This window comes from Lynx rufus, unplaced genomic scaffold (assembly GCF_022079265.1).
Source record: "Lynx rufus isolate CCGP_SWC_20201006 ecotype Redwood Valley unplaced genomic scaffold, mLynRuf1.p SCAF_2, whole genome shotgun sequence".
NCBI lineage: Eukaryota > Metazoa > Chordata > Mammalia > Carnivora > Felidae > Lynx > Lynx rufus.
In genome coordinates, this window is record NW_025814834.1 from 59,509,745 (window position 1) to 59,537,338 (window position 27,594).

At 39.4% G+C, this 27,594-nt stretch overlaps 1 protein-coding gene across 1 annotated transcript in view; it reads left to right on the forward strand.

Moving 5' to 3' along the window:
• The first annotated feature begins 2,619 nt into the window (after positions 1-2,619).
• Positions 2,620-27,594, forward strand: part of SP3 (Sp3 transcription factor) — a 59,136-nt gene continuing 34,161 nt past the window's right edge. The window contains exons 1-4 of the mRNA XM_047086038.1: positions 2,620-2,725; positions 3,349-3,503; positions 4,053-4,175; positions 12,108-13,467. Coding sequence (XP_046941994.1) covers positions 2,719-2,725; positions 3,349-3,503; positions 4,053-4,175; positions 12,108-13,467 — 1,645 coding nt within the window. The 5' untranslated portion in view covers positions 2,620-2,718. The remainder of the gene's footprint in view (positions 2,726-3,348; positions 3,504-4,052; positions 4,176-12,107; positions 13,468-27,594) is intronic.

The window sequence follows — 27,594 nt, forward strand, 5'->3', positions numbered from 1 at the left end:
CAGAAAACTTTACACAAAGACATAGAAGATACAAAAATAAGTGAGGAAATTGAGGATAAAGGAAAATATAGTAACACCCAGATCTCCTACTGTGATGTAAAACAGTGGCCAGCACAGAACTTCCTGAAATCATCTTTGCAAAGGAGAAAGTATAAATGATGTCCAGCATGGTGCTTCCCTTCGTAATAAGCAACTGCAGTTCTGGATTCTTATGTAATGTGGCAGTAGATTCTACTGAGAAAACCCTGCTATCTTTTAATTAACATAAGCTGTAGTTCAAGATTTGACTACAGTGCTGGAATAGCCAAGAAAAAGGTATTCTGTCCAGAGACTGTCTTCATTTCCAGCCTTAAGATATTGCATGACGATCACTCTTTTAAGTGTGGGCTGAGGGGGTCCTCTGAATCTGATTATGTAGTAGTAATACTTTTGGGATATATAGCTCTTAAAAGCGCTGCATTAAAAGCAGAATAGTTAGCTCTGGTAGGTTATTTTCCCTTTTCAGAAAGATTAAATGAGTGAGGTATTTTTGCATCTTGTCAGAATGGTCTATGAACCAAAGAGGTTTGAAAATGATTTCTGCATTCCATTTGTCAGTTGGCACCAATGAGGAAATGAATTCCTGTGGCCAAATACTTTGCTCTCTATAGGTGGCTGGACTAAGACTTTGTAAAAGGGGCACGTAGGTGGTATCTTAGACTCATAAAACACATTGCCACTCTTAGAGAAACAGCTGAAAATCCCTCTTCTAGGGACAGAATGATCCTCTATCCAACATATCCATGCCAGAAAAGTGACAATACCGTGACGTTCCTCCTCTCCTACTCCACTTTTCTCAGGTCTGTCCTCCTCTTTAAGCCTCCCATTCCTCCCCCCATCCCAAGCCAGCTTATTCTGATGCTTTAATTTTCCTTTAAAAAACTTAAGGGTAAAATAGTACAGCATTTATGCTACTCGCCTTTTAAAGTTATTCTTCTATTTCAATATGAGACCAAAGGTCTTACTATTAGATGAGATCAACTTGAAATTCTGAATTTCAAGTCTTGTTTTTGCATGTTTGTGGTTTTTAGGTTATTTCCCTAGAAGTTATGTCTTTTGTACATTAAGTGCCAAATACAGTGTTTTTGATCCTATGAGTATAGATTACAAGTATAAGTGCCTTAGCATCAAGGTGCAAATTTAGTGTCTCACAAACGGGCTAAGAATTGTATTTAGTTAGCACACACAAAATCTAGTTCAATTGCTTGGACTGCACAACTCTATCACACAAAATACAATAATTGAAACATTAATTCTTGTTTGAGTTAGATTTCTAATAAAAAGGGTTATTGTGGACAGCGTTTCCACCTCTTGAATTTAACCTTTCTTGGCAATTAGATCTAAAGGTCATACGCAGAAATGTTAGTTGGCAAAACACACACACACACACACAAACACAAAGCCTAAGCATTACCCTCCCTCCGGGACAAAAGCAAGATATGAAGGGTGATTAGGGCAAAGTAGTGTTAAACTAATCCAATACGTGAAATGAGATTTTAAAGTAAATAACTAAAATGTTCCAAGAAAAAATACTAAGAATCACTTTGGTAATAGTTGGTAATAGTTGGTGGGTTTTTTCGGATGTTGACTTGTTACCAAGACGATCCAAAAGCAGGGAATAATATATGTTTGACCAGCAAAATGATTGAGTGGATTAAAAAAATTATTCTGCCCCGTTGAATATATATACTCGCTACGTACCAAATGAGATACATTTTAAGTGCCTGTTTTGGTGCCACTGGCCAGAATGAAAAAAGTTCTCCCGTTAGTGAGGTGAACTGAGATTTTTGTTTTCAATGCCTGCCTCCAGGGTACGTACAAGTGGGAGACGCGTGGAAAACCTGGGGCTAAGGGGGATGGGAACGAGATGGCTCTGACTGTGAATCTAAGAGCTGAATGTGTGAGAGAGAAAATCCTCCTCCAGCCTCGGAGGGGGTGTCTCCCCCAATACCAACTCCCTCCCCCCGGGCTCGTGGGGCGGGTCTGGTTTGCTCAGTAGCTGCAGCGGCCGTAGCGGCAGCCCCGGGGCTGAGCGGCGGCGGCCTTCTGGCAGCGCAAAGCGGCGGCTCCGAGAGCGTGAGGCCCTGGGGAGAACCGGCGGAGGCTGCTGTCGGGATGGAGGAAGCGTCGAGTGGAACCGGGGCCGCCGGGGACGGATTTCCTCCCCGGCCCAGCTCTCTAAAGCTTGGCTGGGCCTGCTCCAAGCACCTGCGAGGTGAAAGAGGCCTGCGTCTGGGGCCTGGCAGCGGCAGCCGGCGAGCAAGGCGGGCACAGCGGGGTAACAGTCGAGCCGTAGCCGCTCTCGGGAACCTACGCCGCCACGGCCGCTTATTGTCTCTCTCTTTCCACCCGGGGGCAAACAGGAAGCGCGCCGGCTGACCGAGCGACTGACGGGCATCCGGGCCAATGAGCACTGCCGACCAAGAGCGTGGCGGCGAATGAGCGCGGAGAAGAGAGGCGGGACTTCCGGGCGGGCTGTCACCCTCTTCCCCCCTTTTGGGCTGGAGGCTCCACCTTTTGTGTTTCCCGCACAGTCAATCAAAATAGGAAAAAAAAATCCCCGGACCGCTCCGGCCGTGTCCGCCGCCGCTTCCCGCATCCTCTCCCGCCGCCGCCGCCTTCGCTCCTCACCATGTGTAAGGCGGCGGGGAGCCCCGCCTGAGGTGCCCTAAACACACTATGACCGGTACGTAAAGCCGAGAGAGAGCAACCCTTGCTGCCGCCGCCGCTGCCGCCGCCGCCGACCACAGCCAGCCCGGGGCCGCCGCCGCCGGCTCCCGGCCCCGTGTGTGCGACCGAGTGTCTGTGAGAGGCAGAAAGCCGCACTCCCTTCCGCCTCCCTCCCCTCCCGGCCAGCCACCGTCCACCCCTTAAGCCCCAGCAACGCCGTGTCCCTGCCGGGCCCTGGGGCGGGCGGCCCGGTCCGCCGGGAGCGCATCCCCCCGTGTGCGGGCGCGGGCGGCGGGCGGGCGTGTGTGAGTGACTGACGGTGCGAGAGGAGCGAGCGCGAGTGAGAGCGAGCGGCGCGAAGGGAAAGGGGAGGAGAGGAGAGGAGAGGGGGCAGGGGCAGCGCGGGGAGGAGGAGGAGGAGGGAAAGAGGAGGAGGAGGAGGGTTACAGGCAGCGGCGGGCGGGGGCAGCAGCAGGAGAGGAGGAGGGATCCGCCGCCGCCGCCGCCGGGGGGCGGGTGGGGGAGGGGAAGGGGACTCGGTCCGGGCTTTCGGAGTAATTTCGCCTCGGCCCGCGGGCCCCCTCCCTCTCCTCCACCCGCCTTCCTCCCCACCCCCACCCCCCCGCGCTGTGCCTGCAGCTCCCGAAAAGCCCGTGAAACAAGAGGAAATGGCTGCCTTGGACGTGGACAGCGGCGGCGGCGGCGGCAGCGGCGGCGGCCACGGCGAGTATCTGCAGCAGCAGCAGCAGCAGCACGGAAACGGCGCGGTGGCGGCGGCGGCGGCGGCGGCCCAGGTGAGGAGCGGCTGAGCCCCGGCCCGGCTCCCCCCTAGCGCCGCTTTCTCCTCCCCTCGCCTCTCCCCTCCCTCCGCGCCTCTCTCCTCCCCTCCCCCCGCCCCGGGAGCTGCCCGCCCGAGGCGCCAACGCTCCGACCCCGCCCGCGCTCCCCCTCCCGCCGCCTTTTTGTGAGTGTGTGTGTGTGTGAGTGTGTGTGTGTGCGCGCGCGCGCCCGCGTGTGTGTGTGTGTGTGTGTGTGTGTGTGTGTATGTGTGTGTGCGCGCGCGAGCGTGAGAGCGTGTGCGCCCTCCCGGGGGTGGGTTCCGGGCGGAAGGTGGAGGCCCGGCGCGCAGCCTGCCGCCCGCCTTCCCGCGGACAGTGGAGCTGGTGTGCGTGCGAGCGGGAGGACTCGAGCCGGAGTCGAGGAGGAGGAGGAGAGCGCGGGCTGGCGCTCGCCCGGGCGCAGCCTGCGAGGACCGAGGCGCACTTCCTGTGCGAGCGGCGGCCCGGCCCTAACCGCCACCCCCTCCCCCTGTCTCCCTCTCTGAACCCGCCCATCGGGGGTAGGACACTCAGCCGTCACCGCTCGCCCTGCTGGCCGCTACCTGCAGCAAGATAGGGCCGCCATCGCCGGGCGACGACGAGGAGGAGGCGGCTGCCGCAGCCGGGGCCCCCGCCGCCGCCGGAGCGGTAAGTCTCGCGCGCGCGGCCCGCCCCCGCCAAGGCCCTGGGCCCGCCATCCCGGGCCTGCGGCGCGCCCGCCTGCCCAAAAGGCCTCCCGGGCGCCCGCGTCTTCCGCGATACGGACGGATCGCGCAGCCGGGGCGCCCTTTCGGGTTCCTTCGCGTGCCTCTGTGGATCAGAGGCCAGCCCCGGCTTTCTCTAAATTGTCACTGTGGCGCCTCGATCCAAATTCACTACAAAATGAAGTCAGAGAGGGCGGGGGTGGAGGACTCCAAAATGGATGTTTGAGCATTTCATATCAGTGCTGAAAACTCCTTCGCTGAACACTACAAAATTTTCAAGCACAGCCTATCGGCCATAGATAGTATCAACTACAGAGGCAGTGTCTTTAGTTTCTAGTGTTTTTGAACCTGGAGCTTTTTCTGCTGCAACTTACTAGTTCTTACTGATTTAAATCTTCAATTGCTAAAAAGAAACCAAAAAAGGAATGAAGGTTTAGTCTTTGAATTACCTTTCTGTATGCAGCAGTGAATACTTTGTGAGTGCTTTTTTTTTTTTAGTGGCCATTCTAAATTGATGAATTTTAGTTTTTGCAGATGACTTAAATTTGTGATTTTTCGTAAGTGGAGTAAGTGAAACATTTAATTCGCGACGGTTGAAATCCGCGAAGTTACTTAGACGATACTTTGGCTTTTGAAATTGAATATGGAATACCAGTGTTAGAAACAAAAGTACATGTAAGGAATTGTATTTACATGCATACTAACGTATACTGTACTTACAGTTGAATGTGATTGGCAGAGCTGTATTTCCATTTTGTTATGATTACCGGTCTGATACAATGTGATGGGATCCTGTTTGTAGTGTTTTTAGTTTGGGGGCAGAGGGTGGAGCTGGTCAGTGTGTTTCTTGAGTGCTTAATACAAATTAGCTAGACAAAATTTTTAAGACAATCAGTTGTGAATTTTATCTGTTTGAATCCTCGCTGTTGTGTTAAACATGTGGATGTGTTCACTTGTTAAATAATTAAAACCTCTCCCAGTTTTTTTTTTTGAGGTGGATTATGGGAATTGATTTGTGTAGAGATATTTTGAATAGTCACTATAGACAGAAAAGTTTGATATTTGGCATAGTCTGCAGGAAATTCTTAGTATGTCTAGGAACTAAAAGTGAAGCTAATGTTAAGCTATATTGTTAAATATTGTATTTGTATTTTTAGTGCTTCAAATTATATTGTAGAGGTATATGAGTAGTTTTAATGTCTTAGAAAGTATTTTAGGTTTTGTGCTTTTGTAAGCTGATTAAAATGTAAAAGCATAAAATTATATTTGTGAGAGGCATTGTTACTTTTAAACTCATGGATTGGTAAGCGTTTTTTAATGAATTATTCCTCTAGGCCCATAGAGCCAAAACAAATTGTTTATCTTAAAAAAACCACTGTACAAGTAAAATTGTGAAGCAGATTGCTTCTACTTATCTTTTAAAATATTTTCAATTAGAACAAAAACCTGTAACCACAACTTAGCAAGTGTATATAGCTCACTGTTAGGGGAGGGGGAGGGGAGGAGTGAAGGAGGAAGTTATGGGTGAAAAATATGTGTATGTATATGTATATGTACTTGTAGATGGGAATCTCAGTCCTGGGAGTAGAACACTGTCTCTAGTCTCATCCTCCTGTGGCCATATACTTGTAGGGAGCTTGTTTCCTTGCCTCTTTGACTCCTCCTCTCAGTTACCAAATCTCTACTGACATCACATTTCCCGCCAGATGAACGTGAACTAGAATCAGTAGGAGCACTTTTTTCTTTGTATGTTTGGTATGCATGCATAAATTTTTTTCACCGAGTAGAATTAGCAAGACTGGCTTGAGTATGTTTGCCTTAGCAAGTGGGAAAATTAGTTTTCCATTTTAAAAATGAATTTCAGACATGCACATCTCAGAAAATGAAAAAATTTAAGCAATTTTTATGGGCATTTTTTTTCTACTTAAGAATGTGCTTAGGTAATCTAACTGTAATCACTCAAATTACTGGGAATCATGAGAGGCCTGTTAAGAGCTTTTGTAGCTGTGCTTTTTTAAAATTTTATTTTGCAATAATTTTATATTTATAGAAAAGTTGCAAAGATAGAACTGGGAGTTACATTATACCCTTCACCCAGCCTCCCCTAATGTTAATATAACCATGTTTGTCAAAACTAGGAAAGTAACAATAATACAGTATTATTAACTAAATTACAGACTTCATTCTCATTTTACTTTTTTCCCCACTAATGCCCATTGTCTGTTCCAGGATCTAATCCAGGGTAACACATTGCATATAGTATTGTGTATGAAATCAAGTGGAAATGTACACATAAAATTCAACTTTATGCTAGTTGAGTTTGGTATTTTAAGATTAAAAGGGCATTGAAAAGCCAGTGAGCTACACTGGAGATTTGTTTTAAGTATTTTGAATTTAGAATTTGTTATAATATGTTAGGGGTTCTTTCTGGATCCTGGCCAAGAATGTTTGGTTACCTTCAGACCAGTGTTGAATAGGTCAATCATAAAGCATTCTCAACTGTAATGTTCCACAGCATGGACTCCCAAAGTTGGTTTGATGTCAAAGCCCTTTTTGTACTTTATTATTAAAAGTTGTTTAAAAATAAATCAAGAAATATAAGAAGTAGACCTTTATGTCACATTAATTTGTCCAATGTGTATTCATGTGAGTTTCTGGATTATTTATTTGCTTATTTCATTTGTACTTCAAGTTGTGATCAGTTAATTGGGTAATTGTTTTTATTTGAAGTTGGTTTGAGTTCTTTAGTGTTCCTTGAAGATTTTAAGAAACTTGAGTCGTTCTTAGTTTCTTTCCACCTTAGCTTCACACTTGTTTTTGTTTCCAGTAACACTTTGTCCTTGCCGGGTTCTGGCTTTCACAAAGCCATTTGTGGGAACTGAGAAGTTAATAATCCTTTCTAAATGCTATGCAATAAGTGCTATGCATTTTTCCCCCCTTCCACAGGTATTATCTGAGAAGATAGCCTCTTTTTTTTTTTCCCCCATTCAACTGCTCCTCCCCCCTCCATTTTTATGCCTGGTTGCACTGGAGAAAGCCCTTGTAATGAATTGCTATAGCAACGTCCTAGGGCTACTCTTGGTTTTGGTCCTTTTTACGGTGTGATTATGTGTTTATGTACAGAGGGAGACCTAAGAGTACCTTCAAGTTACAACTTTTTGCGATAATGCCAACTTCCATGTCAGCTTGGTGTTTGTTAGTTGTCTGATAAGAATATGAAGAGTTACTGAGACAAACACTGGTGGATTTTTCTTGAGAGTTATCTTGAACCTAAACCAAATGCTAGCTCTTGCCTGGGTTATGTGTTTTTAGGTCTCTCTTCTTTTGTTTCTGTAGTGTTTCCAATAAGCCTAACATTAGTGTTTCCAATAGCTTAACATCACATGTTTTTACTTTGGTCTCTTGATTTTATGAATCGTCATCTCTTTGGGGTGCTGCTAATGAAATTTCTCTTACAAATGAATGGGCTTAGTAAAGGCTGTATAGTTTTGAAAGTTTGGGGGGACTTACTGTTGAATTATGGAAAGAAATTGGTTTAAAATTGGGAGTTTTTCATAGAAGACTTTAATATCTCAAGGTCAGTTTTATTGATCCATTCTTTCTGTCATTTTCTTCGCAGTGATTTTAAAGTAAATACTTTTAACTATTCATTCAATAAATATTTACTGATCTTTATGCCAGGGATTGTACTAGGCATTCAAATCATGCTGTGTCCTCATAATCTGAGTAATCATAATGATAGGATTTTAGGATAGTGCTTTGTAGCATAGTGGTTTATAGCATAGTGGTTTATAGTTTATAAAGCATAACGCTTTATTTTGATTCTTAAGATCCTGTGAGGTAATAATTTTCCCTTTTTTTTTTTTTTTTAAGTTTTTAAAACTTATTTTGAGAGAGCGGGCGTGTGGGCTCTCTCGCTCAAACAGGGGAGGGGGAGGGGGAGGGGCAAAGAGAGAGGGAGAATCCCAAGCAGGCTCTGTGCCCTGTCAGCGCAGAGCCTGAAGCAGGGTTTGAACTCCAGATCGGTGAGATCCTGACTGGAGTCAAAATCAAGAGTGAGTTGCTTAACCAACTGAGCCATTCAGGTGTCCCAGTTTTCCCATAAAAAAAAATTTTTTTTAATGTTTATTTATTTTTGAGAGAGAGAGAGAGACAGACAGACAGACAGCACCAGTAGGGGAGGGGCAGAGAGAGAGGGAGACAAAATCTGAAGCAGGCTCCAGGTTGTCAGCACAGAGCCCAACGCAGGGCTCGAACTCAACAACTGCAAGATCATGGCCTGAGCTGAAGTCGAATGCTTAACTGAATGCTTAACCGACTGAGCCACCCAGGTGCCCCCCACCCCCATTTTTTTTTTTTAATTTTTTTTCAACGTTTTTTAATTTATTTTTGGGACAGAGAGAGACAGAGTATGAACGGGGGAGGGGCAGAGAGAGAGGGAGACACAGAATCGGAAACAGGCTCCAGGCTCCGAGCCATCAGCCCAGAGCCTGACACGGGGCTCGAACTCACGGACTGCGAGATCATGACCTGGCTGAAGTCGGACGCTTAACCGACTGCGCCACCCAGGCGCCCCCACCCCCATTTTTAACATAAGAAAATTGAGTCCTGCTTTAAATCACACACAATCCCACAGTTTTAGCTAGAAGTCAGTTCTTTTCTTTATAATGTAATATACTTACCTCCTCCAAACATAATTGTGGCTTAAACCATGAAAGTCTAAGTTTTCTGATTCAGTGTTTTTCCTCCAATTCTATTAAAAAAATTAATATTGGTAAATTTTTTAAAACTAAATTTATTTCGTTTAAAAGATCCCTTTTGCCTGTCTCTTGCTTAAATTATTTGTTGCTGTTTTTCTTCCCTCTGGGTTTGTGCTTCATAAATATTTCTTATGTATGCATTTCTCCTTAGGTTTATTCAAAAAGTTCAGATGCATCATGCTGTGTTACTTAACGTTTGGGGATTTCCCTTCAATTAATGACCTGCATTTTTGGGAAAAGTGGTACCACAATTTATTTTATTTAACTTCTGGATCCTTGGATAGTACTTAGTCAGATTTGTCATTTGAGTAGTTATATTTATTTTCAAGGAATTTCTTGACTAAAAAGCTGTTCACTGATGGTTGATTATTTGCCTTTACTACTATTTTGTAAAAAAAAAAATACTTCAGATGCCATAAATTTGACTTTTTTTAAGGAATGAAAAAAGATAAAGTGCCAGTATGATAAAACAATCTGTACCTGAGATACTGTATTCTTTGATATAAGTTGAATAATTGTAAATTTAATGCTGGTCAAAATTCAGAGGTGAACAACAACCTTAGGAAGATAAAGATTGGATATTAGACATATTTTAGTGTAGATTTCAGTATAAAGTCTAGATGTAAATGTCTTTAGATTATTTAAGATGCCAAGAGACTGAAATGAAACATGAATTATTACTCAGATATTGAGAACGATGACTTAAGCTTATAATTCCTATACCAGATAGAAGTTGAAGAATGACATGCAACTTTAATGACTGGTCTTCATTTTAGTAATTTAAGTTTGATAAGTTTAAATGTTTGTATTTAAAAGATGATTATTTTAGTTGAAGCTTACACATTTGTACTGGGTCCCACAGTTTATCTGTCTTTAGTCTCTTCCGCCTTTCTTTCAGTCTCCTTCACTGGGCCTTAGTTTATCTTTATAAAACACAGATCCTGATTGCATCACTTGCTTAAAAACCTTTTATAGCTTTCATTTATTATCTGCAGGATAAAGTCCAAACTCCTTAGCAGGATCTACAAAGCCATTAACTACAGGCCTTGATAAAAATGTCTTGTTCCCCATTACTTTTCTCTATGAATATGAGCCTTTTCTGGATTCTCTTGAACTCCACAAACTGTCCATTCTTTAGAATTTCCTTTTGTTTGTGAATATTTTTTTATGCCTTTATTAATGCCCCTATCTCTCTTTCCTGGATGCCTACAGTGAAATCATAAATTTATTCTAAGAGTACTTTAAATATCTCGTGTGATACCTTCCCACCCCTCCCCCCCAATCTTCTATGTTCCCCTTCTATGGCTAGTGCACACCTATATTCACATAGTAGTAGCATGTATTTCTGTGTCTGCTTGGATAAACTGTGAACCATTTAAAATAGAGAGTGTGTGTTTCATGTGCTTACTCATGCTTATTTCAACTTGGCACATATGCTCAAATGTCTTGAATTGAGTTATTAAACTGTGGTTCATCCATTGAAATACATGCTTTTCAACTATGCGTCTGCATGAGAATTAGGTAGTGAGTTTCTTTAAGAAACTTTTAAAATCTGGTTCTACAATATTTGCATTAAGTTTTGTGGACTGGTTTATACTGAGAGAACAGTATATGTCTTAACTGTTTTTTATGGTCAAAGACCTCCTTTGAGAATACAGTGTAACCCTAGATTATCCTTCTGCTCCCCAGTTGTACTTTCTCAAAAAGTTGCTGTGTTATTTTAGAGGATTCAGAGATCCCTTGAAGCCCAAGCATGGGTCCTAGGTTGAGAATGCTGGACTAGATTTGCTTATGTTTTCATTGTCTAGTGATAAGCATAGTCATAGGAATTCACATATAGATGGAGAAGGAAGTGGCATAGGAATGACTTTATTTTGAGGGTAATTCATATAAGGTCTTATTCTCTGTGTCTTTACCCTTGATCTTAGTGGGAGACAAGTTTGGTATGAATTAAAGGCCTAGGTTCTGTAGTTAGACTTGGCCTAGTTTTAAATCCTATCTTGGCCATTTGATAGCTGTGATTTTTCTGTTTTTCATTTGTGAAATGAGAATAGTGATAACACCTACCTAACAAAATTGTTGTAAGGAGTAGATGATAATAATCTCATAAATCACTATCATAGTACTTGGCATTAAAAGAACGGCTCCAATGTGAGACATTACCTTTATTTTCTTAAAAAATTTTGCCCTTTGATGTTGATGTGTAAGATTTTATTGCTTTCTGCTTTCCTGTGTTGCTCAATCTGTAAAATATGAGGATGATAACTAAATTCTGTTACGTAACAGAATACACAATGTATATGTCTGTCATTTTCCTGCAAACATAAATAGAGTGGTAGATAAAATCATGTCTGTATCCTCCAGCTTTTAGATTCTGGAAAAACCTTTCAGGTGGAGTGACTTTGCCATGTGGTCACAGGGCAATAATCTTTCCTCATTAAAAAATTTTAAGGTCTCATATTTTTTTTTGTAGTTCATGGGAAAAATAAAGAATATGATGGCTTGCTAATGGAATAGTCCTAGCCAAGAGTTTACTCTGGAGGACATTAATATGTGCCATAAAAGGGGAGCTTTAATAGTTTGACTTAAGGTTTATAGCAGTAATACACAAATCTTAATTTTTCTTATTTAGGTGATTTGATAACACTGTACTGGTTATGTTTCCTTTTTGTACACAAATATAATGTACCTGATTTAGTGATACGTATTTTAGTATATATATTTTTTGAACTCCTCAGTGTTTGTGATAATGTTTGATTTGAGCGGTTCATAATCTTTTCTAGCCACCTGTATTTTTATTTATTTAACTGTATGGATTAGAGATCATAGGTGAGGGAATAGAAGACCAGTTTGTGGTCATAAAACAAAGAATACTCTGAATTTTTTTCCTGCTCAAATAGCATGGGTTATCTTTGTAATAATTAACAAAATTGGAAATAATAGTAAATATTATGGTTTATATAGTACTGTCTCAGTATTTGAAGTCTACTGTGTTACTAAGAGAACTTTTAATTTCAGGTAGTAGGATTTATGTCAGTTTTTAAGATTTTTTTGAGGATTGATTCAAATATTTCACAGACATATATCGCATAACATTTTTTGTTTTCTTTATCCAGACAGGCGATTTGGCTTCTGCACAGTTAGGAGGAGCACCAAACCGATGGGAGGTTTTGTCAGCCACACCTACAACTATAAAAGATGAAGCTGGTAATCTAGTACAGATTCCAAGTGCTGCTACTTCGAGTGGGCAGTATGTCCTTCCCCTTCAGAATTTGCAGAATCAGCAAATATTTTCAGTTGCACCAGGATCAGATTCATCAAATGGTACAGTGTCCAATGTTCAATATCAAGTAATACCACAGATTCAGTCAACAGATGGTCAGCAAGTTCAGATTGGTTTCACAGGCTCTTCAGATAATGGGGGTATAAATCAAGAAAGTGGTCAAATTCAGATCATTCCTGGCTCTAATCAAACCTTGCTTGCCTCTGGAACACCTCCTGCTAATATCCAGAATCTCATACCACAGACTGGTCAAGTCCAGGTTCAGGGAGTTGCAATTGGTGGTTCATCTTTTCCTGGCCAAACCCAAGTAGTTGCGAATGTGCCTCTTGGTCTGCCAGGAAATATTACCTTTGTACCAATCAATAGTGTCGATCTAGATTCTTTGGGACTCTCGGGCAGTTCTCAGACAATGACTGCAGGCATTAATGCCGATGGACATTTGATAAACACAGGACAAGCTATGGATAGTTCAGACAATTCAGAAAGGACTGGTGAGCGGGTTTCTCCTGATATTAATGAAACGAATACTGATACAGATTTATTTGTGCCAACATCTTCTTCATCACAGTTGCCTGTTACTATAGATAGTACAGGTATATTACAACAAAACACAAATAGCTTGACTACTTCTAGTGGGCAAGTCCATTCTTCAGATCTTCAGGGAAATTATATCCAGTCGCCTGTTTCTGAAGAGACACAGGCTCAGAATATTCAGGTTTCTACAGCTCAGCCTGTTGTACAACATCTACAACTTCAAGAGTCTCAGCAGCCAACCAGTCAAGCCCAAATTGTGCAAGGTATTACACCACAGACAATCCATGGTGTGCAAGCCAGTGGTCAAAATATATCACAACAGGCTTTGCAAAATCTTCAGTTGCAGCTGAATCCTGGAACCTTTTTAATTCAGGCACAGACAGTGACCCCTTCTGGACAGATAACTTGGCAAACATTTCAAGTACAAGGGGTCCAGAACTTGCAGAATTTACAAATACAGAATACTGCTGCCCAGCAAATAACTTTGACGCCTGTTCAGACACTCACGCTTGGTCAAGTTGCAGCAGGTGGAGCCTTGACTTCAACTCCAGTTAGTCTAAGCACTGGTCAGTTGCCAAATCTACAGACAGTTACAGTGAACTCTATAGATTCTACTGGTATACAGCTACACCCGGGAGAGAATGCTGACAGTCCTGCAGGTGAGTCTTAAGTCATGTCATGCCATAGATCAGTGATTTGTTAACATGTAGGGATATTTTTTGGTTTAAGGTGTTTTCAGTATCTGGGTATCTTTAAAGGTGATGATACATTTCCCTATGTTTGTATGAAAGGTAGACATCAAAGTGTCTTCCAGATTGTTCTTCACTGAAAAGTTTTGAAGTCAAGGATTCATTTCTCCATTATGCCAAGTATGTTTGTAGTTTTTCCCCAATTTTATATCTGTTTTCACCTTTGATTGGTGTTGATTGGTGGCATTACAAAATTTTTATTTGGCAGGTAAGGTGTCTTGGTTGTGCTTGGTGTGATGTAAGTTAAATGTTTTATGCATTATTTTTGGTTGGGGAATTAGGTTGGCATGGTGAAAACATAGCACGGGGAGCCAAGACTGTCTCTCCTACTACCTAGCTGTGATTTTGGCCAAGTTACTTTTTCTCTTGCAAACTTGGTTTTCTCATTATATAAAATGGGGTTGTTGGACTAGGTGACTATATCTAGGGTGCCTTCCAGACCTAAAATTCTTTGATTTTGTGATAGTTTATTCTTATAGGTGTGTAGCAGCTGAGCATTAAATTTAACCGTGCTAGATACATGGTTATTGATAGTATGGGTAGAAATCTCAGAAGTCTATTTTTCGAATGTTGTGTAGAAATTAAACAGTTGTAAAAGAGATGGTATCATTATTACTTTAATGTTCTTTAGATAACATTTTATTGAGTGTTTTGATGTTCACTAAATCCTTAGTTTTACTCTTCTATTTTGTATTTGGGTTATTGTGTTGATTGTACTACTATTATAACCTGAGTGAGTCAAAGATTCCAAATTCTTACATTAGGACACTTGAATTTAATTTTTTGAAGTAATTCCCATCACCATAGATATTACTTTTTTTCTTTGCAGAAATTTGTCATATATGCTTAGAAAATCAGAATTGTTCTGAAGCCTCAGATCTGTACTTGGCAAGACTTTAATTGCATTTGAGCCTCCTGAAGCAGTGGTTTAGAGCAGCCATTATAAAAGCATGGTCTGTGGATCCCTGGGGATCCCAGAAACCCTCTCAGAGGTCCTTGATGTCAAGGACACCACTTTTCATAATACTGATGTTATTTGCCTTTTTCATCATGTTGACATTTCCCTGATGGTGGCTAAAATGGCTTCTGTCCTGGCAAAAATGAAAGTAGTACCACTTCCAGGCTTGTTGTATTCTTCATGACCATGTGCTTGCAGTTACAGAAAAATGCTATTTTCACTGAAGAATGACCTTGATGAACCAGTCAAAATAGTTGTTTTTACTAAATCTTGAGTGCTGCATGTCTTTTTTAAAAAAATAGCTTTACTGAAGTACAAGTCACATACCGTAAAGTTCACAATTCACTCTTTAAAGTATATAATTCAGTGTTGTTTTTTTTTAATGTAATCACACTTGTACAGCCATCATCACCATCTAATTTTAGAGCATTTTCATCACCCTGCAAAAAACAAAACAAAAACAAAAAAAACCAAAAAAAACCCATGCCCATCAGCAGTCACTCCTCATTCCCTCCCTCTTCTTAACCCCTGGCAACTGTTAATCTGCTTTCTGTCTCTTTGGATTTGCCTGTTCTGGATTTGCCGATTATTTCAGATAAGTGGAATCGTGCATTTTGTGGCTTCTTTGTGTCTGACTTCTTTCATTTAATATAATAATTTCAAGTTTCATCTGTATTGTAGCCTGGGCCAGTATTTCATTCCTTTTTGTGGCTGAATTATACTCCGTGGTATAGATATACCTCATTTTACTCATTTACCTGTTGACAGACTGTGTTTCTACCTTTTGGCTATTGTGAATAATGCTGCTGTGAACATTTGAGGACAGTTTTTATGTGGACATGTTTTTATTTATTTGGGGTATGTACTAAGGAGTGGAATTGCTGGATTGTTCGGTAACTATGTTTCACATTTTGAAGAGCTGCTTACCAAACTTTTTCCAAAGCGGCTGCACCATTTCACCATTTTACGTTCTTACCAACACCTGTTACTATCTTTTTTAATTTTTTTATTATTTTTTTTAATGTTTATTTATTTTTGAGAGAGAGACAGTGACAGAGTGTGAGTGGAGGAGGGACAAAGAGAGAGGGAGACACAGAATCCAAAGTGAGTTCCAGGCTCCGAGCTGTCAGCACAGAGCTGGATGTGGGGCTTGGACTCACCAATGGTGAGATCATGACCTGAGCCAAAGTCAGATGCTTAACTGACTGAGCCACCCAGGCACCCCTCTTTTTGATTATAGCCATCCTAGTGGATGTGAAGTGCTGTCTCGTATTTAATTTGCAATTCCTGCTATGTCTTTGTAATATTCTTTGTGACAAAATGGGAAGTATGCTTTAATGAAGCAATTTCTACGTCATACTATAAACAAGGTGATTATCTTTAAAAAAATTTCTTTTCCAATTGTGCAGTTGTGTGAGTTGCAAGGTGAACTAAATGCTATTTTTGTGAAAGAGTGTTTTTACTTGAAAGAACAACTGACAAACTAGGGTTATTGAGAGACTCATGTATTTAAGTGCAAATATTTTCTCAAAAAAAAAAAAAAAAAAGATTTAAGTGAGCCTATCACTTAAGGAAAAAAGCCTAACAGTATTTGCTACCAATGATAAAATTTGGGTTTTCCAGTGAAAATTAGAATTTTGGAAAACTCAAGTTTATTTCTGTGAACTTGATTGCTTGTTAATAATTACTTTTTTGATGAGATGGATATGATATTAATAAATAGGATTTGATACTGTATTATAACAAAATGTGCCAACATTTGGAAGATCTGTGTGATAACTCAGTGAACCAGTAGTTGTCAGATAACCAGTTCATGTTACAAAATCATGCAGCAGTAAAAAGATCCATTCAAAGTTTGAGATACACCTGTAACAAGTGTATGGAAAGTTTATCAATATGGTTTCAGATTTTACACTGCCACTGACTTATAAGAAACTGCCACTTGTCAAGTTTGATACAGTATCAAAGAATACCCACAATTGACTGAAAGACAAATTATTTCTTCCTTTTCTAGCCACGTATCTTTGTAAGACTAGATATTCTATGCTTCAGCCCAAACCACATGTTGCAAACAGATAGAATGTAGAAGCAAGTATGAGACTCTAGTTGTTTTCTTTTAACCTAGATATTCACAAAAATGTAAAACATGGTGTCTCATTAAACTTTTTGTGTGTATTTTTGGAAAATCATTTTTCATAAAATGTTAATTTATGTTGACATAATAATTAACTATTTTTAAACGAAACAATTACAGTTTGTCATAAATTTTAATATGGTAAATATCAAAACATATAACCTACACAGACAAAGTTTTGGAGACTTCAGTAATATTTAAGAGTTTAGAAGGAGTTCTGAGACCAAAAAGTTTGAGAATGACAGACTTCTGAAGATTTAGCTGGTAGTTTTTCGAAACCAGTTTTTAAAGCTTGAATAAAGTTAAGGTTGTAGAGATCTGTACATGTTAGAAAAACGTCCCTAGGGAATTTATTTGTGATTTTGTGGATTTATGTTGGTCATAAATCAGTGTTACAAAGCACCAAATACTTCAAATACATTACTTCTAAAATACTATCAGAATAACAACATTGTAGGAATTAAATATGAAGTGGACTTTTTAAAGTGGTAATTTAGTTTATTGAATGGTGGCAAGGAAGGGTAAAATAAAAGAAGGGTAAAATAAAATAAAAGAAGGCCATTAAAAGTGAATTTTGTTCCAGTTTTAAAGGAATGGGGAAAATTTTTGAGAAAGTAGAATGAGAATAAATGCTGCATAGTATACAACAGCATATTTAGCAATGAAACCCAGGAAATTTTAATTTGGGGGAGATTTGGTGATAGGAAAACTATCCCTTCGTGTGTTGGAGTTTTAATTGGCAAGAAGCAAGATAAATTATTTTAGGATGTGTTTTAGTTGAAAATAAGAATAAGGTTTTTTAAATCTGTGTTAGAGCATAGTATGCCCAGATGAAATGCTTCAAATACTTTTACATCATTGGTTTGAATTTTTGTTTTTGTTAAGTATGTAACAATTTTACAATAAATGAGAAGACACAGATTTTTTACTGGGGCTCTGGAATTGCTTTGACTTTTTGTTTTTCTTAAGTTTCCCTTTAACAAAAATGACCAGCTCCTGCCTGTTGAAGGCAGTGCATCTGACTCTGGGCCCCTTCTCATGATGGGTATGTTTAGTGCCTCTTATCCCTTAGAAACCAGACTGAACATAGAGCAGCTCATCATGCCCTAAGTTGCAACCCCACTCACTAATTACATTTCTGTTTTTTTCCCGTTGAGAAATGCGTGCTGTTTTAGAGAAGTTCTGTTTTTTGAAGTTTTATTTTGTCTACCATTGCTGTGTATTTGAAAATCAGTGGGGAGAGACAAAGTATGGATTTATGTCTCTTTCCAACATTTTTTCTGGTCAGAAAATGTCCCCAGAGTTCACACCAAGACTGCCTTTACTCAGGCTCTCAAATTTTAGTTCTCTAGCAGATTTTGTTATATAAATACAAATTTATCCTTCAAGACTGGGCACATTTAAAATTCAGTCAGGTGTTTGAGGTAGGAAGAAAGGTTTATGGAAATCATTGCTTCTTTCTTTTTCTTTCTTTTTTATTTTTAAATTTACATCCAAGTTAGCATACAGTGCATCAGTGATTTCAGGAGTAAACTCCCCAGTGCCCCCCACCCATTCAGCGCATCACCCCTCCCACAACCCTCCAGTAACCCTCTGCCTGTTCTTCACATTTAAGAGTCTCCCATGTTTTTGTCCCCCTACCTGTTCACGTATCATTCCTGCCTCCCTTCTCTTATATTCATCTTCTCTGCCTCTTAAAATCCTCATATGAGTGAAGTCACATGACATCTGTCCTCCTCTGACCAACCAGTTTCACCTAGCATAATACCCTCTAGTTCCATTCACGTAGTTGTAGATGGCAAGACCACTTTTTTTTGACCACCGAGTAAAACTCCATTGTGTATATGTATACCATATCTTCTTTATCTTTTCATCCATCAATGGACACCTTGGCTCTTTCCATACTTTGGCCGTTGTTGATAGCGCTGCTGTAAACATTGGGGTGCATGTGCCCCTTTGAAACAGCACACCTGCATCCCTTGGGTAAATACCTAGTAGTGCAATTGCTGGGTCATAGGGTAGTTCTGTTTTTAATCCTTTGAGGAACCTCCATATTGTTTTCCAGAGTGCCTGCACCAGTTTGCATTCCCACCAGCAGTGCAAAAGAGATCCTTTTTCTCTGCATCCTTGCCAGCATCTGCTGTTGCCTGAGTTGTCAGTGTTAGCCATTCTGACAGGTGTGAGGTGGTATCCTGTTGTGGTTTTGATCTGCATTTCCCGGATGACGAGTGATGTTGAGCGTTTTTTCATGTGTCGGTTGGCCATCTGGATGTCTTCTTTGGAGAAGTGTCCATTCACGTCCCTTGCCCATTTCTTCACTGGATCATTTGTCCCCTGGGTGTTGATTTTGACAAGCTCTCCATGGATCCTGGACACCAAGTCTCCATGTGACACGTCGTCTGCAAACATCTTCTCCCATTCTGTCGGTTGCTTTCCAGTTCTGCTGATTGTTTCTTTTGCTATGCAGAAGCTTTTTATTTTGATGAGCCCCAGTACATTTTTGCTTTTGTTTCCCTTGCCTCCGGAGATGTGTTGAGTAAGAAGTTGCTGTGGCCAAGGTCAGAGAGGTTTTTTGCCTGCTTTCTCCTCGAGGATTTTGATGGCTTCCTGTCTTACATTTAGGTCTTTCATCCATTTTGAGTTTATTTTTGTGTATGGTGTAAGAAAGTGGTCCAGGTTCATTCTTCTGCATGTCACTGTCCAGTTTTCCCAGCACCACTTGCTAAAGAGACTGTCTATTCCGTTGGATATTCTTTTCTGCTTTGTCAAAGATTAGTTGGCCATATGTTTGTGAGTCCATTTCTGGGTTCTCTGTTCTGTTCCATTGATCTGAGTGTCTGTTTTTGTGCCAGTACCATACTGTCTTGATGATTACAGCTTTGTAATACAGCTTGAAGTCTGTCTTCTTTCTTTTTTTTTTTTTTTTAAGGTTTTTTTAATTTATTTTTAGAGAGTGTGTGCATGCGAGTTGCGGGGGGGGGGCAGAGAAAGAGAGGAAGAGAGAGAATCCCAAGCAGGCTCCGTCAGCAACACAGAGCCTAGTGTGGGGCTCAATCCCACAAACCCTGAGGTCATGATTTGAGCCCAAATCAAGAGTCAGATGCTGAACCAAGTGAGCCACCCAGGCACCTCTCATTACTTCTTTAGAGCAAAAAGCCTCATGTTTGGAATTTCCTATTACCCTTGGATAACTGCATAGTTGTGGACTAATTGGTAGCTGTGCTTTTTAAAATTATAGGGAGAAAATGGAAGCATTACAAAAAGTTGGTTTTTAAAACTTTTCATAGTTAAGTGTTGAAGGGCAAGGGTAAAAGAGAAAAATGTGTCAACTACTATTTAGGTGTTTTTAGATATATAATGTAATTCTTTCTTGCAATAATCTTGTTACTTTTCTAACATTTGGATAGAGAAGGAAACTGGCCCAAGGCTTTTACAACTAGCCTTTGTGGGTTTTCTGTTGTTTTGTTTTGTTTTGTTTTGTTTTGTGCTATACTACACTGATTTGATGTTCTGCTATTTAATTTACATCAGTATGTTTTTTTTTTCTTTCATTTTTTGGAGGAAGGTTCTAGCCTTATTGTATTTTTTTCATGGTAAGTGTAGGGGGAAATATCTTCTGAAACATTTTTATTGGTGATTATAACAAAGTGAAAGTAATAATTTTTGGTTTTATCTAATTAATCACATGTCAGAATTGGCTGATTATAGGAATGGGCAAATGCTGCTAAAAGGCCAAAACTATTGCTTGAAAAACAGAATGTATGGTGGGAAATGCAGTCTTTGTAGAGCTAAAGAATGGAAAAAAAAACGTGAATGACTGTGATCCATGATGATTTAAGGTAATTGGTAAATCTTTTAGCCCTCTTATACAAATAGAGGATCAACCTAGCTACTGTTTTATGTAGACCTTAAAGTGTTTTATTTAACACAATCTGAGGATCTTTTAGTTAGATATTATTCAGTATACCCTGCTTTGTTTCTAATTATGAACTCTTCGTTTGTGATCTGTATACTGTATATGCATGTCATGGTCTTTCACTAAATTTTGGAAATTTCTAAAATTTTTATTTTAAAGCTTGTGAAAATCATTCATACTCTGATTTCCCCAGTACTTTTTATTCATTCAGTTGTGTGTATTTTCTGTACTTATTGAAGTTGCTTTATCTGCTTATAAAAGTGTGGTACATGATTGGTATGGAAAATAAAAACATTATGGAAATAGTTTTTTCTTTTTGGAAATTTTTTTAAATGTTACTTTATTTTGAGAGAGTGCTCACACGTGCAAGAAGTGGAGGGGCAGAGAGAGAATTCCAAGCAAGCTCTGAGCTGTCAGTGCAGAGTCTGATGGTGGGCTTGATCTCATGTAATGTGAGACCATGACCTAAGCTGAAATCCAGAGTTGGATGCTTAACTGATTGAGCCACCCATGCGCCCCTCTTTTTGAAAATTTTAATGTAGAATGTGGAAGTCTCTAATCTCTTCTCAAGATAAAACATGGTGTCATGTATGTTTTTTAATATTATAATTATATTGCCTGTAGAGTTTTTTAATCCTGCTTAATTTTTAGTTCCTTTTTTTTTTTTTTTTTTTAACAGGATGAACATACCTGTTAAGTATTTAAGTCAGGAATTATATCCTATTTAATTATCTATTAATATCGATAAAAGTAACCCCACATGAGGAAGGAAGAGCCAAGAATCAGATTCACTGCTTAAAACCAGCAGCTGGCGGGTGTCTGGGTGGCTCAGTTGGTTAAGCATCCAACTCTTGATTTCGGCGCAGGTCATGATTCCAGGGTCGTGGGATCAAGCCCTGCATCGAGGTTGCTTAAGATTTTCTCCCTCTTCCTCTCTGCCCTTCTTCCCTCCTTGCATGTGTGTGCTCTCCCTCAAACAAACAAATAAACAAACAAAACCAAAACCAAGAGCTGGAGTACAGCTCCTTTTTGTTAGAGGGGAGTTTAAAACAGTGTAGGTCTCTGTTACTCCAAGGTATGGCTTAAATGAGGCTGTACACTTAGAGAAATGTGAAGAAGTTACAGGGAATAGGAGGACAGGAACACAATCTGTCCAGCATTTGAACCAGTCTGAAACACTGAACTGTTAGCTCAGAGTCTGGATTTGTGATATCCCTAATATTTCCTTTAAATCCAATATAAGATATGGATCTGTGCTGGGGCCAGAGAGATTTGTGGAGGCACTTGCAACAATTCCAGACTTGGGATACAGAGAGAAAAATTTTACTGAAGATAAACTTGAAAACCAAAATTCTAAAATGCTTGGTGAATGCAAAAATCTATGAAAGATAGCCAATAAAATCAATAATTAGGAAATTAATTCATGTCAGATTAAAGAAAGAACAGCCTGTTGAAGAGTTTAAAATCCGTATGTTTAGGGGCACCTGGGTGGCTCAATTGGTTAAATGTTTGACTCTTGATTCAGTTCAAGTCATGTATGATCTCAGGATTGTGCGATCAAGCCCTCTGTCGGGCTATGCTTTGGGCTTGGAGCCTACTTAAGATTCTTTCTGCCTCTACTGCTTGTGCTCTCTCTCTAAAAAAAAAAAATAATAAAATAAGATCAGTATGTTTATAATCATTAATGACAAAAAGGAAGTTGTAAAACAAGGGTAGATATGTAAACCAATAATCAGAAATCCTAGAAACGCCAAACATACTTCATTGCTTCTAAAACACACATTGTTTAACATTTAATATTTCTGAAACATGGAGTATATATCACAATCCATGGCATGTCAATATTTAATTGATAGTGCTTTTTCTTTTTTACTGGTGGTGGTGTGTCTTGTCAGCATTGTTTTAGATTAGGTGAAATAAATTTGTGGAGGAACGGAAGGAGGAAATAGGGCAATCTTTAGGCTGGACCTAGGAAAAGAATGAGCGAATGGTGATGTACTGAGGAATTTGCCCACAATACAGCATAGAAATAATGAACAAGCAGTCAGGAGACTTGAAAGATTGAGAGCCACCAGCATAGGAATTTTATAAAAAGAGAATAGATTGAATGGTAGGAGAAGTAGTATTTGTTGAGATAATGGATGAGAATTTTCTTGTGTTGAAGAAATACAGTCCACAGATGAAAATTTTACTTCAGGTATTAAGGAAAACAAAAATAAGTTCACCCCTGACTTACACTAAAATTACGGAGAAAGATAATCTTAAATTTTAACAGAAAAGACAGATTACTTACATAGAAATCGCAGACCTACCAACTTATCATCAGCCACACAGATGCCGGAAGATGGTGTAGTAATATCTTCGTAGTACTCAGAGAAAATAACCAGCAGTCAAGAATTCTATATGCAATTAAACTTCTACTCAAGAATTAGGATGTAATGAAGACATTTTAAATATTCAAGGCCTGAGAGTTTACTATTCAAAGACCTCACTAAACTAACTACTGAAGGATTAAGTAGAAAAATGGTTCCAGAGGAAATGAGTGGGAAATGCGGAAATAATAGTGATCACAGAAGTGGATAAAAAATTAACAGTTTAGGGGCACCTGGGTGGCTCAGTCGGTTAAGCGTCCGACTTCGGCTTGGGGCATGATCTTGTGGTTCATGAGTTCAAGTCCCGCATCAGGCTCTGTGCTGACGGTTCAGAGCCTGGAGCCTGCTTCAGATTCTGTGTCTCCCTCTCTCTGCCTCTCCCCCACTCACGCTCTGTCTCTCTCTCTCTCAAAAATAAATAAAGCTTAAAAATTAACAGTTTAGGGGCACCTGGGTGGCTTAGTTGGTTGAATGTCTGACTTTTGATTTTAGCTCAGGTCCTGATCCCCCAAGGTCATGGGATCGAGCCCTGTGTCAGGCTGTGCACTGAGCGTGAAGCCTACTTAAGCTTCTCTCCCCCCCTTCCCCTCCCTCCCTCCCTCCCTCTCTCTCTCTCTCTCTCTCTCTCTCTCTCTCTCTCTCTCCCCTCCCTCCCTCCCTCCCCCCCTTTACTCCTCTCCCCTGCTCGCTCTCTCTAAAATAAAAAAAATTAAGTTTAACTGACAATAAAATACTTGTAACTTATTTGAGAGTTGTGGGAAATTTCATAAAGCAGAGAAATGTATAGTGAACTTTAATGTAACCACTTCCTAGTTTCAGCGTTTATCAGTGTTCTGTCATTCTTGTTTCCTCTATTTCTGCTGTTTAAAATTTTATTCTGGAGTATTTTAAAGTAAAATTTCAGAATTGTGTAATTTTAACCCAAAATGGAATGATTCTCAGCATGTGGTCTCGGAGTCCCTGGTACCCTTTTCATGGGGGTCTGTGAGATCAAAGGTATTTTCATAATAATACTAATATGTTATTTGCCCTTTTTACTCTCACTTCACATATAGTGTGCAGTGGAGTTTCCTAAAGCTATACACAATGGGTGATAACAGATTGAACATAGGAGCTTATATAAAGATCTAGTTGTTTCCTAATAAGCTAGATATTAAAGAGATTTGGAAAGACTTAATACTGTTCTCACATTTTGAAAATATATTTTCCATAAAAGTGTTATTTATGTTAACGTCTAATGAGTTCATTTTAAAATTAATACAGCTTTAAGTTTTCCCCATTTTGATTCCTAATATGGTAAATATTGATAGATTATACTTATGTAAACAAAGGCCCTTTGAGTACATAAAAATTTTAAATGTTTTCCTATTTCTTATTTTTTAATTTTTTAAATTTTAATTAACTAATCTTTTAATTTGCATCCAAACTAGTATATAGTGCAACAGTGATTTCAGTAGATTCCTTAATTCCCCTTACCTATTTAGCCCACCCCCCCAATCCCTTCAGCAGCTCTGTTTTCTACATTTAAGAGTCTCTTAAGTTTTTATATTATTTGTTAAAAACTTTTTTTTTTAATGTTTTTATTTATTTTTGAAGGGGAGAGAGAGAGAGAGAGAGAGAGACAGACAGACAGACAGAGCATGAGCAGGGGAGGAGCAGAGAGAGAGGGAGATACAGAATTCGAAGCAGGCTCCAGGCTCTAAGCTGTCAGCACAGAGCCCGATGCGGGGCTCGAACTCACAAACTGAGATCGTGACCTGATCCGAAATCAGACACTTAACCGACTGAACCACCTAGGTGCTCCTGTTTTTGTATTATTTTTGCTTCCCTTCCCTTATGTTCATCTGTTTTATACCTTGAAGTCCTCATATGAGTGAAGTCATATGATACTTGTCTTTCTCTTGTCTGATTAATTTCGCTTAGCATAATACCCTCTAGTTCCATCCATGTAGTTGCAAATGGGAAGATTTCATTCTTTTTCATTGCTGAGTAATACTCCATTGTATATATATAGACCACATCTTCTTTATCCATTCATCCATCGATGGATGTTGGGCTCTTTCCATACTTTGGCTATTGTTGATAGTGCTGCTATAAACATGGGGGTGTCCCTTCGAAACAGCACACCTGTATCCCTTGGATAAATGCCTAGTAGTGCAATTGCTGGGTCGTAGGGTAGTTCTATTTTTAGTTTTTTAAGGAACCTCCCTACTGTTTTCCAGAGTAGCTGCACCAGTTTGCATTCCCATTCTCATTTTTTATACAGACATAACTTAAATGAGAAATTCATCCTTTTTAGTGCATAATTCTGCACATTTTGACATCCACATGCACTTATGTGTAATCACCACCATACTCAAGATACAGTATCATTTCATCACTCCTACCAGTTCCCCGTACCACTTCATAGTCAGCTATTCTCCCTCACCCCATCCTCTGGCAAATCGGTATAACTCACACAAACAAAAGCTCCTTGACATACATTGTCATACAAACAAAAGCTCCTTGACAGTTTAAAAGTGATCATGAGTTTAAAAGATTTAAGATGTTTGAAAACTGCTCTGATGAATAAGGATGTTTAAAAACATAAGCACAATATTATTTACCATACTCTAAATTTCTAGTAATCTTTTTTTAATTTTTTTTTAATTTTTTTAACATTTACTTTTGAGAGACAGAGACAGAGCACGAACAGGGGAGGGGCAGAGAGAGAGGGAGACACAGAATCCGAAGCAGGCTCCAGGCTCCGAGCTGTCAGCACAAAGCCCTACACGGGGCTCGAACCCATGAACTATGAGATCATGACCTGAGCTGAAGTTGGACACTTAACTGACTGAGCCACCCAGGTGCTCCTAGTAATCTTTTAATATTACCTAATATCCTTATAATGTTTAACTTTCCCCAGTTGGTTAAAAAAATGTGTTTTTAATAGTTGAAGGGGATTGAGAGATACAAACTTCCAGTTATAAACTAAATAAGCCATGGAAATGAAAGTACAGCATAGGGAGTGTAAAATAGTCAATAATATTGTAATAACGTATAGTGACAGATGGTGACTAACGCTTATTGTGGTGAGCATTGAGTAAGGTATAGAATTGTCAAATCAATATTTTGTATACCTGAAACTAATATGACACTGTATGCCAATTTATACTTCAGTAATAAATTTTTAAAAATGTAGAGGCTTTTTTTAGGATTAATTTGTTCAAATTAGGATTCAGAGACTATTTTATTGGTTGATGTGTCTCCAGCTCTCCGCTTCTCAACTAATGGTTTTAACAGCTTTTCATCGTCTTTTGGATTATTTCGTTAAGGTTTGTACAATGGTGATTTTTCTAATCTTCTGAATCTTTTTGTGTTACGACTTTTGATTCTCCCATAAAAAAACTTTCCCTTATTAGCTATTTGGTTATCCAAAAAAAGGTTTGTACAAAAAAGGCAAGATAAGGGCATTAGCTTTCGAATATCCCCTCTCTATAAAGAGAGTTTTCCTACTGTTCTTATTCTCCAATCTTATAATTCCCAATAAACTTTTGCCTGCTGCTCAAAAAAAAAAGGCAAGATAAGCTATTAAATTCATTTTTAAAAAATGTATCTGTTTTTGAATGAATTGGATGAATTGGTGTCCTAGTCCTATCAAAGATTCTCTTTAGTTTTGGGGGATATCATTATGAACTCATTTTATCAATTATGTTTTAATATATAGCATTCATTTTTGGTAGTTAATGTTTATATTGTTGAAAAAGAAATGGAACGCTAAGTATGAAAATAAAGGAATCTAGGTGTGGGTAAAGGTTCTTGTCATTTTTAGGAGGATGATCTTTATGGAGAATAGATTTAGTCTTTTTGTAGAAATTTATAATTTTTATATAAGTAACAAGAATAAAAATGTAATTTTTAACTTGTAAATTAGACCAGAAGATAGAAAATTATCAATCCATTAGAAAATTATCTGTCCAGCAGAAAGTCAGAAAGAAGAAACGTAACAAGAGTCCTAGATTCAGAAATTCAGGACAGCTCTGAAAAGGAAACAGAAAAAAAATAGTAATCCCACAGCCAGTAAAGTTGGTAAATTATTTCCTAGTAATCTGCTGTATAATATTCCAGTCTGTTTTTCTGTGCATATTATATACTATTAAGTGTCTTGATAAAATTGAGGTCATGTACACAACAGCTTTGTAACTTTTTCAAACAATGTATTATGTGCATTTTCCCACAGTTTTCTACATGATTATTTGTAGATAAGTATGTTTGTATGGATGTTTCATGATTTAACTAATCTTCTATTGTCAGATGTTTAGGTTATTCCTCATTTTTTCCTATTATATAGAAATCTTTGCTCACATTTCTGATTACTCGTGCAGAAGTACTAAAAGTGGAATTGTTGGGTTAAAGAATGTTAATTATTTAAATAGGCTTTTCTATATATTGCAAAAATGCTCTTGCACCGGCATTATACTTTTGCATACTTCATTCATACTGGGATAATCATTTTATCAAATGGGCAAAGCTTTGGAGGGCATAAGTAGAATCTAACACATTCATTTATTATTAGGGAACTGGAATGTATTTGCCTCTTTATGGGCAAATTGTGTTTGGTAAATTGCCTTCCATTTTTTTTTTTTTTTTTGGCATGTTTCTACCCCACTGATTTGTA